The following is a 20,011-nucleotide window of genomic DNA, read 5'->3' as shown; positions in this document are numbered from 1 at the left end:
AACAGTATTCCTTTTTTTTTTAACTGGAACTCCATATTTGTAATATGCTGTGTAATAATTTTGCTTTGCTAGATTGAAAATTTTCAATTCACCTCTCCTGTATTTTTTATTTATTTATTGCAATGGGTATTTTATTGGTGAACTAGATGAGCATGACTTTTTGCTCCTTGCCTAAAATCAGTGACATTAATTTCATGCATTTCACAGATAATTGTTCACAAATTAATCCACAAATAATACTTATAAACTTTTAAAATCCACTTTATTTCATTTTTTCATACAGGACTTAAGGCATCTGCACACAACAATTCTTGCAGACTATAAAATCATTTTGTGTTGGTCAGCTACCATTCCACTTCCTTATTTGATCCCTAAAACTGTGTCGGTGTTGAAATAAGACAGTTAAACCAGTGTTAAATCAATTAAATATTTACAAAGCACAGCACATTAAGCTTTAGACACTCATTTAGAGGATAAAACCACATCTGTACAGGACAAAGACCACCATTATGACATGTTTGGAAACAGCTATTTTTAGGTCCCTATTATGGCATGATATCTATGTCTGTAAACTGGTCCCATGGGAGCAGGCATAAGCATGACACATAATATATTCTAAGGGGTTTAGAATTTAGGATTTGGAAGCACATCATCTTTATTATGCTACCCTGAATGTAATGTGCCTTCCCAACCTCCTCCAAGGTGGTCTCATATCCCAGAATAGCAGGTCCAGCCGATAAAAAATAAAAACAAAACACACAACATTTTACTTCATGGAGCTTTTCTATTCATGCTAGTCTTGGATAAGAACTTTGAAAGTTACTCGTCCCAGGAATTTATCTCGATCATCTGAATTTCTTAAATTAGAAGACCCATGAATCTTGCATTCAAATTGTATGTCTTCCTCGGTAGCATTGCTGGTAGTTATTATTTTAACAGCAACTAAAGGCTGCACGTAGGTGTCCTAAAAAAATATAAACAAAATTAATTTTTACTTGAAATGTAACTTGATTTTCATGAACTTTAACAGAATGGAAAGAAAAATAACTCAGCAACGTACTATATTACTCAATTTCATTTAAAAATGTAACCTAAAATTGTACTACTATGACATGTACAGTAGTTTTCCATGTTCAAGTGTCCTCTGTCCATACATATGAAGTAATTAGTCAATAGTTGGGAACACAGAGGATTTTAAACTAGCAGTTCTGGCCAGTAGCGTAGCGAGGGTGGGATGCGTCCAGGGTGGTGGCACCTCTTGCACCCTTCTCTCTGCCCCTTTGCCCCTTCAGCACCCCCAAGTCACACTCGTACTCTCCCTTCCCACCCCTGTATCTCTTTAAATCGCGGCTTCTCTGGCCTGCTGCTCACGCTGGCTTTCCCTCTGATGTCACTAGCCAGGCCAGTGCGAGCAGCAGGCTAGAGTAGTTGCTCGCATTGGTGAATATTTTAAAGCGGTATGAAGGGTGGGGAAGGGAGAGCACGAATGTGACATGAGGGGCAGAGAGGTGCCGCTGCCATCCCACCCCACTGGCTATGGTAGCTGGTTGAAGCAAAGTTCTATGTTCTAAAGCAGGGATCTCAAAGTCCCTCCTTGAGGGCCGCAATCCAATCGGGTTTTCAGGATTTCCCCAATGAATATGCATTGAAAGCAGTGCATGCACACAGATCTCATGCATATTCATTGGGGAAATCCTGAAAACCCGAATGGATTGCGGCCCTCAAGGAGGGACTTTGAGACCCCTGTTCTAAAGTGAAACTGAAGAGCTTCTTTCTAAAATCTGCAAGTCCATATTAGCTCCACTGGGCTTAGAGGGTTTTAGAAATAAGCTCTTCAATCAAAGAATTTTTACAAAAATAAAATACTTCCGTGTTCTCCCTAGCACCTTTTAGCCGGGTGCTCCACCCGGCTAATTTAGATGAGCGCCCAGCTTCATTTTGATTGCAAATTCGCCTAAGCCTGACTTTTTTTTTTAAAAGCCCAGCAAGCGGGTTTTCAGCTTTACTTTTTTTTTTTTAAATTTCCTACTGCTGGTTAGTTTTTACAGTTGTGGTTGGAGACAGGGACTGCAGGCTCATTATGATGAGTGCGCCTCTTTCTGATTGGTTTCGCTCATTATGACCGAGTACGCCTCTTTCTGATTGGTTTTGATCATTATGACCGAGTGCGCCTCTTTCTCCTGCTTATCCTGCAAGACAGGCTGGACACTGGTTCTTCAGAAAGAGGAGAGGCGGAAGCTAGTAGCTGCGTGTTTCAGTAACTGCTGCTGGCACACAGAAAAGGAGGGAGAAGGTGCCTAAGAGTAATAAAGCAGGTCCGAGAAATAGATTCGCTACAGGCTAAGGCGGGAGATAGATCAGCGATGGAGGGAAGCTTGCTTTCTTCGGGCTTTCCTCGCTGCCGGGTCCTGCCTATTTTCTGTTTCTCTGAAGGCAGGACCCAGCAGCGAGGAAGGCCCGAAGCAAGCCAGCTTCCCTGCATCGCTGACCTATCTCCCGCCTTAGCCTGTACCGAATCTGCCGACCGGGGGTGGGGGGGGAGAGAAGAAGATGCCAGACCAGGGAAAAGGAAGGAAGGAGGGCCCTTGCTCATGTGACGGTATTTTACAGCATCTTTGGAAAAACTAAAGAAGCATGGAAACCTGTGGGAAAGTAAGAAGCTTTTAAATTTGGCAGGGCTAAAACATTATCCAGTGTACCAGTCTGATGAATCAAATTATTTTTTTCTTACACGTTAGCATCTCGTTTAAGCTAAAATGGAAAAACAAAACACCTCAAGAATAGTAGAAAAACGTGCAGGCTGTCAGTCAAGTCAAATTCTGTAGCTGCTGGGATATTATTTCCATGGTCGTCTTAAATGTGTTGTTTTTTAATTATTATTTCATTTACTATTTTTGCTCTGTCTTCACCGGTGTAATCAGTCAGGCTACACTTGAGAGTCTGAGTAGGTTAGCAGCAGAAGGGTAGGAAAGTGAAGTTGAAATGGGACAATGCCTTGATTTATCTTGGGTCGATACAGTATGCCATCTCACAATAACATTTTGTGTTAAGGTCACAGCTGTGCAAGGAATATTCCTAGGGAGTTTATGCAAAAATAAAAGTTCTGTGTAAAATCCTGTATGTTTAATTGTAATAATTTTAAGCAGAATTCTCTCTTGTTCTTCCCTGCCCTAGACTTGTGCCATACTCATTATTTTTCAACCTTTTCCAGCAATCAGTCCTTAAGGGCCAGTGTAATAAAATGTGGGAGATTATTCCAAGTTCTTTACTAGTATAATAGGTGTCTACTAGTTTTGCACAGTGGGATAGTGTAGTTTTTGCCCCTTCTTGGAAGAATAGCCCAGTCTTGTTCAATTTGACTGAGGATTATAGCAATCTTGCAGTCCTGACACTGATTTTCTGTTAGATCAGGTGTTATGACTGGGCTATCCAATGACATTCACTTATGGTCTTTGACCTAAGGGCCGCCGCACGTGCAGACTGCTGAGTACGATGGACCACTGGTCTGACCCAGCAGAGGTAATTCTTATGTTCTTATAAATAAATGGCTAGATTGAACCTAATGACTTCATTAACGTATTTCCCTTTTTTTTAAACCTCTATACGTGTTCTTCAACTGCCAGTCCATGGACTGGTGCTGGTCCATAGGGCCGGCACATGCATCAGGTCCCAGATAGTGCTCTTCAGCTACTGGTCCACAGTGCGATCGATGCGGCGTTGTCTTCGGGCCGGCTCCCTCTTCCTCAGTGCTGCTGTGCACAAAGCCGTGGGCAGAGGCTCCTATGCGCGTCCTGTGCCTGAACTGGAAGCCTTCTCTCTGAAGTTGCAACGTCAGAGGAAAGGCTTCCAGATGAGGTGCGGGACCCGCGAGGAACTGCTGCCCACGGCCTTGTGCACTGCAGCACTGAGGAAGAGGGAGCCGGCCCGAAGATAACACTGGGGAGCAGACCAGAAAGCAAGGCACAGCAGGGAGGGAGGGAGACAACGGTAGGGGGAATGATTTTATTTTTGAATTTAGTGATTTATTTACATCTGCTGTCTGTTCAGGAAGAAATGCATTTGTCTTGCATCTTAGGGTTTGTTTGTATATATTCATACTTTTAGTTTTGTCCCGTATTTGCATGGGGTTATCTGTGTTTTGGTAGGAATTAATATTGAGAAGCATATAGTGTGCTTTGTGTAGTTTAATTTTGTGGTTAACCATTATGTGTTGTTAATACGATTATATTGTGTGTGTGTATATATGAAAAATGAATGGAAAAAAATGGTGTTACAATTAGTACTATTATGGGGGCGGGGTCTGGAGCGGAGATTGGTTGGAGATGGGCGGGGTCTGGCCCACGACTTAGCTCAGTGTTCTTCAACTGCCGGTCCGCGGACTGGTGCCGGTCTACAAAATAATTATTTTATTTCTGCCGGTCCATAGGTATCAAAAGGTTCAAGAACACTGCTTTATACCATTTGAAAGAGGGCAAATATCTAATTATTCACTTCTAGAATTGGATACTTCTTAAATTTAATAAAAATATTCTGGCACAAGTGTCAAACCTTAAAAAAGAAAGTCATATTGAGCATTGGAAAATAATTAATAAAAATTAACTAGTAAAATAGTACACATTTAATTTTTCCCACCACCAAATTTCCCCGTCCCGCCCCACCCGGCTACTTTTTCATGTCACCCGGCTGGAAAAAATTTCTGGGGAGAACACTGTACTTACTTGAACCTTTTTCCCATAGTATGGAAAGTACATCAAGTCAATTTTTCCATAATCTGGAAAATACAGAAGTTGCACTCCATCGTCTTTCTATAGTGAAACACAAAAAAAATGGCTGTTAAGGTAAGTCCTTGCAGAAAGGGAAAGTGGTTTGATAAAGTGAGAAACCACAATACACACATTTAAGAGAAAAAAATGCAATAAAACATTCCAAAATAAATTCATTTTCTATAGTATGATACATTTATGTTACTTACATTCCCATCTAACCTTAAATTTTGTATAAAATTTAGATCACCACAAATTCTTTGTGAAAATTAAATACTAATTCAATTGCAAAAGCTCTTGCTAGAATTTTTAGAAATGTTTTACACAATAACATTTTAATGCTCTAAAGCTCAAGAAATAAACTTAAAGAAAGCAGGTTTAGTTGATGGTATAATTTTTGAACTATGTATTAAGTTTTAGTACTAGTTGTTGAAGCATTCAAATCACGGTAAATGTTTAAAACCATTCAAATACTGCATTTGTGTCATTACAGAAAATTAGAAAAAAAAAACCCTCAATTTTGCAGAACAAGGCAGCTGAAAATGTTCAAAACAATGCCATTGGACAACGGTATAGTACAGAGGGAAGATGGAAAAGTGTTCTAACTGCCATAATGATACTGGAGGAAAACTGAATTATCTGCATGTAACATATTAGGCTCACTGAAAACAACAAAGGACAGTGGCCATATAGAAACCAATCACCCTAAATTTGTATACCATCTTGTTGTGAGAGTGCAGCCTAGAACAGAAGAAAAATGGTTCTGGGAGTTGGATTCGACTACAAACAAATTTTTCAGAACTGTCTGATCTAACTAGCTATTGTGCTGGGCATTCTGTTCTAGGCAGCAGTGAGATGTGAACAGACAACCAAGCCACAATGTTCTATGTGAACAAACAATCCTATATAATAATACTCTAAGCATGCATGCGCATTTCAATCTTCGTGGCTCCGTGCGTCCTTAGCTGGCAGAGAAATATTGGAGAGTGCGGCACATGCACATTCGGCACGTGCACACATTCTGAGCTGACATCGGGGAGAGAAGGAGGCGGCAGCGACCAAGCTACGGAGCTAGGGGAGGGAAGGCCACAACCATTGCCGCTCCCTGGTCGCACGGCCTTCTCCTCTGCCTCCACTCTCCCCTCTGGGTCAGAGCACAGTTGCAGCTCGCAAGAACTGCGCTCTCTGCCCGCCCAGCGGCGAACCAACACCCCTTACCTCTGAATTTCTGTTTGTTGGGCGGGTCGAGGATGAGGATTTGTTTATTCGCTGCCATGGCATTGGAGGCTGGTGGCGCTGCCGCAGAGGGGGTGGGGTGGGCTGAGGGGGGCAGCCAAAGGAAGGGGAGTGGGGCACAGGCGGGGAACGGGAGGGAGGGAAAGAGAAAGAAAGACAGACCGGCGACCAAGGAGAGAGAGACAGAAAACAGACAGACACACAGACAGCGGCCAAAGAGAGAGAGAGAAAGAGACAGAAAGACAGAGGAGAGAGAGAGAGACAGACAGACAGCAGCCAACGAGAGAGAAAGAGACAAAAAGACACACAGACAGCGGACAAGGAAAGAACAGACAGACAGCGGCCAAGGAGAGAGAGAGAGAGAGAGACAAAGACAGACAAACAGCGGCCAACGAGAGAACGAGACAAAGACAGATAGACAGCGACCAAGGAGAGAGAGAGACAAAGACAGACAAACAGCGGCCAACGAGAGAGAAAGAGACAGAAAGACACATAGACAATGGTGAAGGAGAGACTCAGAAAGACAGACAGACAGCAGCCAAGGAGAGACACAGAAAGAAAGACAGACACATCTATTCTAGCACCCATTAATGTAACGGGCTTAAAGACTAGTTATAATAATAATAACAACTCTATTCTTATACTGTATACCGCCTCACCACATAATTCTAGGCGGTTCACATCAAAGAAGACTGTACAATCAGTGAAAATACAAATATCAGAGAAATACAGCGAAAAAAATAAAGATCAGGTTATAAATTTATCAAACAAGTAAGTTTTCAACAACTTTCTAAAAGAATAATAAGACAGCTTGAGAAATAACAGTACTCAACCAGGTATTCATTTTCCTGCCTGAAATGCAAATGTTTTATCTAAGAATCTTTTATAACAACAAGTTTTCGAGTGATCTTATTAGCCTTGTAGAATTCAAAATGAGAAGAAAGATAAAAAGGGCCAAACCAAACAATGCTTTAAAGCAAATACAACCAAATTTAAACAAAACTCTTGCCTCAAACGGCAACCAATGAAGCTGTTGATAATAAGGGCTACCATGATCATATTTTTTCAAACCGAAAATCACGCGAACCGCTGTGTTCTGTATTATTCTTAATCTTTTAGAGAAGGCACCGGATCCCATCCACTCTGCCAAGAAGTGATTCAAATCTGGTTTTGGGTGATTCCTTTTTAAAACAGAAAATGGTGAAGTTTCTGGAATCCTGTGGATTACAGGACAGGAGGCAACATGGATTCACTAGAGGTAGGTCTTGTCAGACAAATCTGATCAATTTCTTTGACTGGGTGACCAGAGAATTGGATAGAGTGCACTAGATGTGGTGTATTTAGATTTTAGCAAAGCCTTTGACAGTGTTCCACACAAACGTCTAATAAATAAACTGATTGCCCTTGGGATGGGTCCCAAAGTGATGGTTTGGGTCAAGAACTAGTTGAGTGGAAGGCGACAGAGGGTAGTGATCAATGGAGATTGCTCTGAGGAAAGGTATGTTACCAATGGTGTGCCTCAAAGTTCTGTTCTTGGGCCTGTTCTTTTTAACATTTTTATGAACAATATTGCTGAAGGGCTGTCAGGTAAGATTTGCCTATTTGCAGATGATACAAAAATCTGCAATAGAGTAGACACCCAGGATGATGTGAATAACATGAAGAAAGACCTTGCAAAGTTTAAAGAATGGTCTGAAATTTGGAAGCTAAAATTTAATGTTAAGAAATGCAAGGCCATGCATTTAGGCTCCAAAAACTCGAAGGAACGGTACCGCTTAGGGGGTGAAGAATTTATGTGCACGACAGAAGAACAGGACTTGGGTGTCATTGTATGTGATGATCTTAAGATGGCCAAACAGGTTGAAAAGGTGACGGCGAAAGCTAGAAGGATGCTAGGGTGCATAGGGAGAGGTATGGCCAGGTTGCCCAAAGATGTCACAGCAGCAATTTGGACAAAAGAGAGGCAGTGCTGCTGCAATTCTGGACCACAGCAGAGATTCTGCGCAGAACACAAGTGTTCTGTGTGCCTGAGGAATTCTGTGCAAATTCTGCATTGAGCTGTTGCGCAAAATTCCACCAGGAGTACGTATTAAACTTGAAAATAAAGCTGATATTATACGTATGTGGAAGCTGAATATTACAGCAAGACTATGTAAGTAAAAGCTGTAGGGTTCCATAGGGAACCCATGCAGATGACTCTCACACAGGATCTCTACAATGTGAGTTATAAGCTCACACAGGACAACACAGTACCGTAGCACTAGACAAAGGCAGTGAAACAAACAAAACATCTAAACCTCTCCTAGGAGTTCAGCCAAAAGCCCTAAAAATTATGTTAGAACTACATCAAAACTGGATCCAGGAGAAGGAACAATTGCATTTGTACAAAACAAAAGGGCTTAGCATTAACTGTCACATTAAAGAGAGAATTAGTAAATGCATTTGAGCACCACTAACAAAAGGCAGAGAAAACATACAAAGCCAGATAGTGTGAAAATGGAGGAACTGTGCAGATCAGACACCTCACTGAACTGCCAACTACAAAACTGGAATGAACCGGTTCAGACAGAACAAGTGCTCAAGAAGAGACAAGGATTTCCTCGTATCAGTAAAGATTAAAGAGATTAGAGCTCTTCAGCTTGGAAAAGAGATGGCTGAGGGGAGATATGATTGAAGTCTACAAAATCTTGAGTGGTGTAGAATGGGTACAAGTGGATTGATTTTTTTTACTGCATTAAGTATTACAAAGACTAGTGGGATACTTGATGAAGTTAGAGTAATAGCTTTAAAACCAATAAGAGGAAATATTTTTTCACTCAGATAATAGTTAAGTTCTGGAACACATTGCCAGAGGGTGTGGTAAGAGCAGTTAATGTAGCTAGTTTTAATAAAGATTTGAACAAGTTCCTAGAGGAAAAGCCTCTGTCTGTTTAGACCAGGGGTGTCCAACCTGCGGCCCCGTGAAGTATTTTGTGCGGCTCCACTCAAGGTACGAGGGCGATGCGGTGTTTTCCTCTGCCACCCCCGGGTGTTTACCATCTTGCTGGCTTCCTCCTCCATATTGCTGCAGCGTTTGCTCAAAGCCACAAGCAGCGGATCCTATGTGCCTCTTGCGGCTGACCCGGAAGTGTTCCCCCTGAAGTTGCAACACAGTACAGAAGGGAGGGAGGGAGAAGGGTGTGTTGGGACTTGAGAGGGAGGCGCTGCCCACGGCTTTCAGCAAAAAAATGACTAGCAGTGAGGAGGGAGCCGGCCTGAAGGTAAACACCCGGGGTACAGCTTCTAACCTTGCTAATTCTAATTAATTTGTAACATCTTTTAACCATTGTAAACCACATAGAATTTCACGTTCCTGCGGTATATAAACTGTTATTATTATTATTAGAAGGGAGGGAGGGAGAAGAGGCATGTTGGGACTTGAGAGGGAGGCGCTGCCAGTGGCTTTCAGCAAAAAAAAATGACTAGCAGTGAGGAGGGAGCTGGCCTGAAGGTAAACACCCGGGGCACAGAAGGGAGGGAGGGAGAAGGGTGAGATACTTGAGAGGGAGGGAGCACAAACTTAGGAAAAATGATGGAAGGAAGGAGGGAGGGGCATGAACTTAGGATACAGAATGAAGGGAAAGATAGAGGGGAGAATGAGCCATAAGACGGAAGAATGGAGGGAGTGAGGGAAAGATGCAGAGGTGAGGGAGATAATAGAAAGGGAGAATTGGGTGTCAGAGAGGGAGAGATGGTGCAATTGGGGAGATAAAGAAAGAGGAGAACTGTTGGGCAGAGAGAGGAGGGACGGAGACAGAATTATTGGACATGGTGGTGGGAGAGGAGTGAGATACATATGCATGGGCGCAGAGAGAAAGGGGAGAACATGCTGGGCCGAGGAAGCCTCCTAGACTTTTATTTTGTGGGAGGGAGGGTATTAAAAGATTGGGCGTTGGGGGAGAGCTTATGGGACCAGAAACAGAGGACAGAGAGAGAGAGATAGTGGGCAATTGTCTGAAGGGAGAGAAGTTGGACCTGGGGTGGTGTGGCGGAAGAGGGAAAGAGATACCTGAAGGGAGAACTGTTGGGAGGAGAAAGAAAGAAATGGTGGACCTGGGGAAGGGAGGCAGGCAGAGGGAGAGATGGGATAGTGGGCAGTTGGGAAGAGAAAGGGAGAGAAGTTGGATCTGGGGATGGGAGGAAGGGAGAAATGTTAGGCCTGTGGATGGAAGGCAGAGCGATGCAGCATTTCTCTTTTTTCTCCATTTCATTGTTGAGCATCAAGGGGAAAGGGAAGAAGAAAACCAGAAAAGAGAGGAAGCAAAATGTTGGACCATGGAGATAGAGGAGGAGAGATGGAACCATGGAAGGGCAGGAGGGAAGAGAGCTGTGATAAGATGATGCTAGGGGATGGAAAGAAAGGGACAGAGAGTTATAGCCTGACCAGTGGAGAGAGGGAGGGGGATTTTGAAAGTGGTGAGCCATGTGAATGAGGTCAAAAGGGAGATGACAAGATGAGTGAGAGAGCAGTGAGTACAGTGGTAGAAATGTGGCAATGGGGAGTAGATAGAAGGGAATAGGAGGCTGGGAAAGGAGTGAGATGGGAAATGGGAGAGCTAGGGATTGAGAGAAGATGGAGAATTGAGAGGTAGCTGAACATTTAAAAAGAAAGGTGAGAAAGAGTGGAAGAGGTAGAAAAGAAAAAGTTAAGAAAGCTGAAAGGGAAAAATCAATACGTTGCAGACAGGCATAAGAAGGAAATGGAACGAGAGAAGAGGAGAAAAATAAATGGACAGCAGACACTGGAAAGAGAATTAGTTGAAGATGGAGAAAAAGCAGAAAGAGATTATGGAAAAACTAAACTAAACTAAACCTTGGGTTTATATACCGCACCATCTCCACGAATGCGGAGCTCGGCACGGTTTACAGGAAGAAAGATGAGAGAGGAACTACAGTGGAGAGATTAAAGAGTTAGGTGTAAAGGGGGAAGGTGAGAGGCCTAAGAGGGGGGAAGTGTTACAGTTTTGAGAATAGCCAGGTTTTTAGGTGTTTGCGGAAGAGTTGGAGGGAGCTTGAGGTTCGGAGAGGGGAGGTGAGGTTATTCCAGATCTCAGTGATTCTAAAGGGGAGGGATGACCCAAGTTTGCCTACATGGGAAATACCTTTTATGGAAGGGAAGGATAGTTTAAAAATTTGGGAGGATCTGGAGGAAGTAGGGGTTGGGGAGTTCCAGGATAGAGGGATAACGGCAGGAAGGATGCCATGTAGGATCTTGTAGGCCAGACACGCACATTTGAAGTGGATCCTGGGGATTACTGGGAGCCAATGGAGCTTAGACAGGAATGGTGAGACGTGATCAAATTTGCTTTTCGCAAAAACAAGCTTAGCTGCGGCGTTCTGAATCCGCTGAAGTCTGTGGAGGCTTTTCTTGGTTAGGCTGAGGTAGATAGAATTGCAATAATCCAATCTGGAGAGGATGATGGATTGTACTAGGACTGCAAAGTGTTTTTGGTGAAAATAGGGTCTGACTTTCCTTAGCATGTGAACAAAACATCCAGACAACAAGGTAGAAAAAAATTGTTTTATTTTGAATTTATTAACTGGAATATGTTAGCTTTGGGATATGTGCATCACAATTATTTTTGTATTCAATGGCTTAGTCATATACAGCAGATTTGGGGGAGGGACTGGAGCCCAAAATTAGTAGATAGGCACCAAAGTTTCTCCCTGACTGAGTGCAATTTATAAATACTTGAGCTAGGGGGGATTCCCAAGCCTTGCCAACTGAAGACATTTTCCTCCAGTCTGGCAACTCAAAATCTCCAAGCTTTGCAGCCAGTGGCAATATCCTCAAGCTGTCCCTGCTTTCATGCATGAATGAAAGCCAAGGGGGGGGGGGGGCAGGGAGGAGGGAAGGCAGCAGCTCTGCAATATTGCTTCCAGCTGCAGAACTTGGGAAGTTGGAGGGGGGAGGAGGTGGCTGTCAGTTGGTGAGGCTTGGGGATCCCTACTAGCTACAGCAGGGGAGATATTCATTTTGAGGGAGCCTAAGCTCAAAGTGGGAGGCCCAAAAAAGCAGTAATATTTACCCTGATTAAACGATCCTCCACGTGCACTGCTGACAGCTGATTCAGCATCTCCGCTCTGAAGAGGTTCACCGTAGCTGTAATAGAAGTGAATGGGAGAACTAGGAGCGCGTATCCCTGCTCATCAGAATGGGGATGCGGAAGTTGTGGCTGCTCCCACTGTCAGCGGTGTAGGTGGAGGATCACTCAGTCAGGGTAAGTATTACTGCTTTTTTGAGTTCCTCTTCACAGTGTCCCTTTAATGAAGGTTTAGATACGTACATCTTCTATATTAGTGACTGCAAATTTGGGACCTGCTCAAACTTTTTTTTGCTCATCAGCTAGTGTTTGCTCATCAGCTAGTGTTAGTGTTTGTGCGGCCCCAGAAAAAATTTTTTCGGCCAATGCAGCCCAGGGAAGCCAAAAGGTTGGACACCCCTGGTTTAGACAGACATGGGGGAAGTCACTACTTGTCCTGGATCAGTAGCATGGAATGCTGTTACTATTTGGGTTTTTGCCTGGTACTTGCGACTTGGATTAGCCTCCATGAAGATGGGATATTGGGCTAGATGGACCATTGGCCTGACCCAGTAAGGCTATTCTTATGTTCTTATTAAAAATACTCGTAGGTAGATACCCCCCAAAAATGGCAAAATCATGCTCACTGCAAGACTGAGACTCTAAGGCAGCTAATGGCGAGAAAATTAAAATCAGCCCTCCTGAGAAGAAAACTACCAAGCTGAAAACAGATACTGGAAAGGCAGTAACAGCATAATTCATTTTAGTTACTGGCGATTAAAACCCCCAAACACATTTAAATTATAGACATGGAAGCTTCTTGCCCATTAGTAAACAAGAAAAATTAAATAGGGACTTACCTTGGTGCAGTAAAACTAAGTACATGAAAAGTAAATACATACTTGTTTTTCAGGAGACTGTCACACACAGAAGTTCTAATAAACTTTTGCCTCATTCCACACTCCAAAGACACCTCAGTAGTCAGAAGCGGATCTGGAGGGAGGGGTGGGGAGGGAACTAGTACCACCAGATGTCATCCAAGCTGGTAGGTGAGGGACCCAGAAGTTCTGGGTGTCATCCAAGCTCAATGAGAAAGTTCAGATTATAACCTGAGCCTAGATGACCAGCATAACCCCTTGCTCAACTGCCACCTGGAATTAACCAGGTTAGGACGCAGCTACCAGACAAACACAAAGGGGCTGCATGATTCATCCATCTGCTTGGAGACAGAGAAAAATACTGAACATTCCAGACTGCTCTTGGGACTATTTTTTTCTCTCTCTCTCCCCATCTGCTGTTAGATAAACATAACGCATTCGTTCTGGACTGGTCTGGTATACATATAATAGAATGGCAGATTTTATCAAATGAGCTTGACACATAATTGTGTCTTAAGAAATCTTCCATGGGAAGAGCAAAAGTATATTGTCTGCATAAATATGAAATTCTCAAAGAACACAAAACAGGGGCTAAAGACCTCATGGAGGGTCCTGAAAAACTCCTTCGATTGCGGAGACTCATCAAACCCAAGGGCTGTTATATTATGCTACTTATCTATGTTGGCATAAATAATACTGCTAGGCATCCTACTGAATGTATCAAAAGCAACTTCATGGCCCTGGGGCAAAAGGTGAAGAAATTAGGTGCACAGGCGGTGTTCTCGTTGATCCTTCCTGTCTTAGGTAAAGGACAAATGAGAGAAACTCACATCATGGAGTTGAATGCTTGGTTGCATGGATGATGCCGAAGTAAGCACTTTGGATTCTTACATACCAGATGTACGTAAGACTTTCAAACAGAGAGATTATGTTCTGCTTCCTCTGATGCAACTTTGTTTCCACAAGAGTGAGACGTGGCTGGGGAAAAGCCTCAGGGCCAAATAGAGAAAGCCCACTTGCATTGCTGACCGCTGCCAGTGGCCCAAGAAAGTTTACAGAACTTCCAGATGGGGAAGAAAGGAAAGGAGAAAAAGATACCAGACTGTTGCCAGAGACAGAAGAGGAAAGAGAAAGATCTGATGAGAGGGTGAGGAAGAGGAAGAGGAAGAGAAAAGTAGATACACTAGATCCACAGAAAGAGAGAGAAAGATGCTGACTATGGGGCGGTAAAAGAGAAAGATGTTGGCTTGGGAGTGCAGAAGAAAGGGAAGGGAAGGAAAATAGATGAGTAATGCTGTATGGGGAAGGGATGGGGATACCATGAGAGCATAGGCGAACATGAGGGGTGTGAGAAAAAGATTACTAGGGACAGGGACAAAGAAAAGATGATGGACAGGACAGATAGGGACACAGAAGAAATGTATGATGGGACATGGAGACAGGAAAAATATCAGAGACAGGAGACCCTAGAAAAGCAGACTGATGAGACTGGGGTGGGGGAAGGAAAAGGGACAGTACAAGAAGGATGGGAATAAGAGATTTGGTGGAAGGAGAATGGAGAAGATGATGAAGAACTTGGTGATTGAGTGGGAGAGTGTTATAGTAACAATGGATGGAAGAGACAGAGCGGAAATTTTGAGTTGATAGTAAGGGCATGACAACTGGTAGAGATGAGTGAGGGTGTTTTGATGGGTTGGCAGAATGAGTAAGGGCATGAAATCAGGGTAAGAATCAAGGAAGAAGTGTGGAAAAAGATTGAGAAATAGTGTGCATGACCTGGAAAAATAGAATAAGAATGAGATGCACTGAAAAGGGATGGGGGGGGGGGACCATGAAGGGATATGAGAGAAAGGAGTTGGGTCTGAGTGGAAATGTTATCCTAAAGATGGTGAAAGAGAAGCAATAGGAGATGGGGGCACAGGATAAGAGGCAGGGGACGGATGAAGAGTTAGGGATGGATCAGGGGTAGATGAGGGTTAAAAGGAGTGAGTACAGAAGATGGAAATTGGAGACTAGGGAAGAGCAGAGCAGGAAGAGCAATGGGAGAGATAGAGAGCGAATGAGAGGAAAAAGCTGGTAGGTATATGAGAGGTGAAAAGGAGGAGACTAAGGACTAGAGCGTAAGAGAAAGAGAGAATGAGAGAAATCAAATGAGCAGATGTAAAGGCAGAGAAGTGATTAAAAAATACATAAAAAGAAAGATCAGTGCCAGGCAGATACAGAAAAGTAAAAGACGACAAGAGGAGAGAGAAGAAATGGAAAGGCAATGTGGAAAATAATTTAGGAGAAGACAGACACAAAAAAAGTGAACAAAAGACTGGGACTAGCCCAACTAGAAAATAAAATGCCAGACAAAGATAGAAAAGAAAATTATTTACTTTTTTTTTTTTTTAGGATTGGGATGTGCCTGTTTTGAGAAATTTACAACTTTTGTATTTTGTACAGTACAAGAGAAAATGCACTTCTGTTTTATAAGCACTGAATAGCTTAGAAAGTCTGGCTTGCTTAAGGGAGAAAACTGTACTCGCTATCTACACCATATCCAACAGAAGTAGAGCATGGGGTTTTCCAAATCCTTCTGCATATACCCTGGTGGACAGTCATTGCAACCAATTTTTGGGGGAAAAAGCTAAATAGGAGTGCCATGGTTGCTTCTTCAAATTAAACCCTTAAGGAAGAGCCTTAGCTATTACCTGCATAAAATACAAGAAAGGATCTTCAGGTGTAGATCCATTCCAAACCTGTGGAGGAAAGGGTTCTAAAAACCAGTCATACTTCTCCTTAGAACCATACTCTCCCTTAGAGAAACCATAAGGATCCTAAGGGTCATTTCAGAATAAGAAGAGTTATAAACCTGCGTGAACACATGAATTGAAGGTTTTTGTCACCAGATATCAGCTCTTGGTTCAAGTGAAACTTCTCTTTGAGCTCATTTGGCACCACTTGGCACAGATATTAAGGGCAAATGGGGAGGTTATACTGTAATAGAAATTTGCACAATGCTCCAAGAAAGATTAAGTTGCTAAGCACCTTCATCTCAGCACTTATATGCTGAGCAACTTGCTTCTGTAATTCTCCTCCAAATTTATTCAACAAGGAATGCTCAATCAGACATGATGGATCTCAGTAAGTGGATAGAGCTTCTTCTGAGTGGTATCAAAAGTCTGCAACTGAACCTCTGGAGACTAATTTGGCAAGTACACTGAAAAAGAGAGAATTAACCTCCAAAATTCTCCTACTCAGAGGCATGTGATAAAAAGGATCAGTAATATGGTTTGGCTCCTTTCATCATTCTTTTGAACACCGACTGCTTGCCTCTATATTCAAACCCTCAGAGCCTGTTTGGCACAAACTAGGAGAGCTCTGTAATTTCTCCTTTGGTTTTGGTGCCAAAGAGCTTAATGCTGCCATCCATGTTTCCTTGCCCCCTATAGACAATACAGCTCTGTGGTTTCTCAACTACTGCTACTATTTATCACTTATATAGTGCTGAAAGGTGTACACAGCGCTGAACATTTTGACATTTAACAGACAGACCCTGCTCAGAAGAGCTTACAATCTAACTTGGACAGACAGACATGACATATGGAGTTAAAGATGCATAACCTAAACGTGAGAGGAGTTAGGAGTTGAAGATAGTCTCGAAGAGGTGGGCTTTTAACTTAGCCTTGAACACTGCCAGAGATGGAGCCCACCGTAGGGATTCAGACAGTTTGTTCCAAGCATACAGCACAGCAGGAAAGAAGGGACAGAGTCTGGAGTTGGCAGAGGAAGAAAATGGTACAGACAAGAGGGACTTACCAGCTAAGTAGAGCTCACACCGGGGGGGAGATAAGTAAAGAGAGATAGTGAGGAGCAGCTGAGTGAGTGCATTTGTAGGTCAGTAAGAGGAGTTTGAATTGTATTTGGAAATGGATGGGAAGCCAGTGAAGTGACTTTAGGAGAGGGGTAACGTGAGTATAGCGGTTCTCATGGAAATGAGTCATGCAGCTGAATTCTGGACGGATTAGAGGGGAGATGTCTAAGCAGAAGGCCTGAGAGTAGCAAGCTGCAGTAGTCTAAGTGCAAGGTGATGAGGGTATGGACAAGCATTTTGGTGGTATGATCAGAGAGGAAGGGTCAGATTTTGGTAATACTGAAGAAACGGCAGCTTTTAGCTATGTTGTATCTGGGCAGTAAAGGAGAGAGAGAAGCCAAAGATGACCCCGAGATTATGAGCAGACAAAACAGGGAGGGTGAGAGTGTTGTCCACAGAGAACAGGGGACTTAGGGAGGCGGGAAGATGAGCAGCTCTGTTTTAGCCATGTTCAGTTTTAGATGGCGGTAAGACATCCAGGCAGCAATGTGGATAGGCAGGCTGAGACTCTGGTCCGGGTTTCAGTAGATATCTGGTACAGAGAAGTAGATCTGGAAGACATCAGCTTGAGAGGTGATATTGGAAGCCATGGGAGGAGATCAGCGCTCCAAGATTGAGAAAAAAAATAGGTCCTAGGACAGAGCCTTGAGGTACACCAATTGATAGCGGGAAGGCTGTGGAGGAGGAACCACCATTGCATACACTGAAGGTGTGGTGGGAAAGATAGGAAGAAAACCAGGAGAGAAGAGAACCTTGGAATCCCTGCAAGGACCAGCATATCAAGGAGTAGGCAGTGAACAACAGTATAAAAGGCGGCAGATAGATCAAGAAGGATGAGGATAAAGTAGAGGCTTTTGGATCTGGCCAGGAATAGGTCATTGAAAACTTTGGTAAGGGCAGTTTCTGTGGAGTGCAGTGGGCGAAAGCCTGACTGAAGCGTTTCCAAAATTGCTTGGGAGGAGAGGAAGTTCAGGCAACGGCGGTGAACAGCATATTCAAGTAACTTGGATAAGAAGAGGAGGAGGGAGATGGGACGATAGTTGGAAGGGCACGTGGGGTCAGTGAGGGTTTTTTGAGGGGTGTGTTTGAAGGCATCAGGGACAGTTATAGTGGAGAACAATAGATTGAGGATGTGACAGATAGGAGAGATAGTAGTGGGTGAGATAGTGCCGAGTAAGTGAGTGGGAATCGGATCAGAGGAGCAGGTAGTGAGTTTGGAGGATGAGAAAAGATGTGTGGTTTCCTCCTCAGTGATTACGGAGGAGGAGAAGGTGGCAGGTGTTGAGGTGAGGTTAGCAGAAGGGATAAGGGGAGGGAGGGGAGGCAGCCTGGTCGAGAAATCGTGGTGAATCTTCAGGATCTTACTGCAGAAGAATTCTGCTATAGTTTGTGAAGAAATTGAAGGGGAGATAGAAGGTGAGGGGTGCTTTGAGTAGGGAGTTTAGTGTAGCAAAGAGACGGTGAGGATTGGAGAGAAGAGAGGTAGTTAAGTGGGCACAGTATTCTTGTTTGGCCAACGAGAAGACAGACTGGAGTGATGTCAGGATTAATTTGAAGTGTATGAAGTCAGCATGCACACAGGATTTAAGCCAGAGACATTCAGTGGAACAGGCACAGCCAGGGTTGGGGATTGGCATACCTAACAGGGCGTGAAATTGTAGGAGCAAGGGTATCTAGAGCAGAGGAGAGAATGGTATTATAGTAGAGGATGTTTTCTGTGCTATGGTAGTTGAGGAAAGGAACAACACAGTAAAAGAGAGGGCTCTAGGGTCAATAGCCTGAAAGTTCATGAACATGTTTGTGGCGACTGGCTGGATCAAGGGGAGGGGGGATGAATAGTGAATGTCAACAGGTGATGGTCAGAGAAGGGAAAGGTGGTATTGCAGAATTTGGTGGTCAAAGAGTTGGAGGAAAGAATTAGGTCCAGGCAATGTCCTTTCTGGTGTATAAGGATTGTGGAGCACAGCTGAAGACTGAATGAGGATATTAGGGCAAGGAACCTGGAGGCAAAGGAGTCAAAGGGATTGCTGACATGGATGAAGTGGCCAAGGATGAGGGAAGGAGGATGAAGGGTTGAGGAAGGAGAGTCAGGAGTCAAAATCAGTGAGGAAGGAAAAGCGTGACGTATTGGGGGGTCAGTAGATGACTGCTACTCTGAGAGGTAGGGCAGCGAACAGGCAGATGGCATGAACTTCAAAGGAGGGAGAGCATTGAGTGTGATGGGAGAAGTTGTTGAAATCTTCAAGAGGGTGAAAGGAGCAGCACAGCGCCTCTTCCCTGACTGACTGTGCGAGACGTATGGAAGAAAAGGTAGCCTCCATGACACAGAGCAGTAGCTGAGGTAGAGTCATCAGGGCAGATCCAGGTCTCAGTTAGTGCGTTGGGAACAGAACAGGCATTCCACAAGGCACAAGAGAAGGGGAGGAGAGGAATAGAAATAAGGCTGGTAGCATTGTGGGCTGGCCCGTAGGAGTAGGGTGGACTGTAAGAGTAGGGTGTGAGTTCGTTGGGAGGACCAGCAGATAGCAAGAGGAAGAAAAACATACGGGTGAGGGTAGTGGAGAAGAGGGGGGACCTATTGCTGCGACAAGGGTGAGATGTACGCAGGGAGAGAGGAGATGACCGAATGAGGGGGAGAAAGTGTTGGATCTTTAGAGCAGAAAAGAGGGTTGTGGATAAGAGGAAGGATGAAGGGGGAAGCAACAAGTTTAAAGAGTGAGTGTTGAGGTGTTAAGGGGTTCAGTGGCTTGGGGAGAGGGGATAGATTGTGAATGGTTAATATCAGCAGGAAGGGGAGTATAGGAGTCATGACAACGGAAAGAGGAAGGGGAACCAGGAAGTAACTTGGTTGTGGGTTAGTCTAGGGAACAGAGAGGTTGCGCATGAAGATGGTATATCAATGCTGTAAAGAGACAGCAATGTCGAGGTGAGGAGTAAAAAATTTTCTGCTTGCACCAATCTCTACCAACCAAAAGAATCAGCCTAAGTGTGCAGTCTCTTAAAAGCACCTTGCCAAGTGAACTGTGAAGGAGGGGAGCAGGTAGGCTAGGTTTGGGATTTCTTATTTGGGCCAGCAAGAGGGGTGCAGCACAGATGAAAAGAGGTTTAAATCATAAGAGAAGCTTCCCCACCAACCACGATAGCCTTTATATCCTCAAAATATGAATGTAATCTCATTAAGTGTACTTTGTACTGTAACATCTGCACCAGGATGTT

At 43.7% G+C, this 20,011-nt stretch overlaps 1 protein-coding gene across 1 annotated transcript in view; it reads right to left on the bottom strand.

The window, feature by feature from the left end:
- Positions 1-243: 243 nt before the first annotated feature.
- The window catches only part of ATP1B3 (ATPase Na+/K+ transporting subunit beta 3), an 82,691-nt gene continuing 62,923 nt past the window's right edge, over positions 244-20,011 (bottom strand). Inside the window, exons 6-7 of the mRNA XM_033959582.1 lie at positions 4,719-4,805; positions 244-964 (exon numbers count right to left, since the gene is read on the bottom strand). Coding sequence (XP_033815473.1) covers positions 794-964; positions 4,719-4,805 — 258 coding nt within the window. The 3' untranslated portion in view covers positions 244-793. The remainder of the gene's footprint in view (positions 965-4,718; positions 4,806-20,011) is intronic.

The sequence above is a fragment of the Geotrypetes seraphini genome, chromosome 9 (genome assembly GCF_902459505.1).
Source record: "Geotrypetes seraphini chromosome 9, aGeoSer1.1, whole genome shotgun sequence".
Taxonomy (NCBI): domain Eukaryota; kingdom Metazoa; phylum Chordata; class Amphibia; order Gymnophiona; family Dermophiidae; genus Geotrypetes; species Geotrypetes seraphini.
This window is presented reverse-complemented; position numbering and strand designations above follow the sequence as displayed.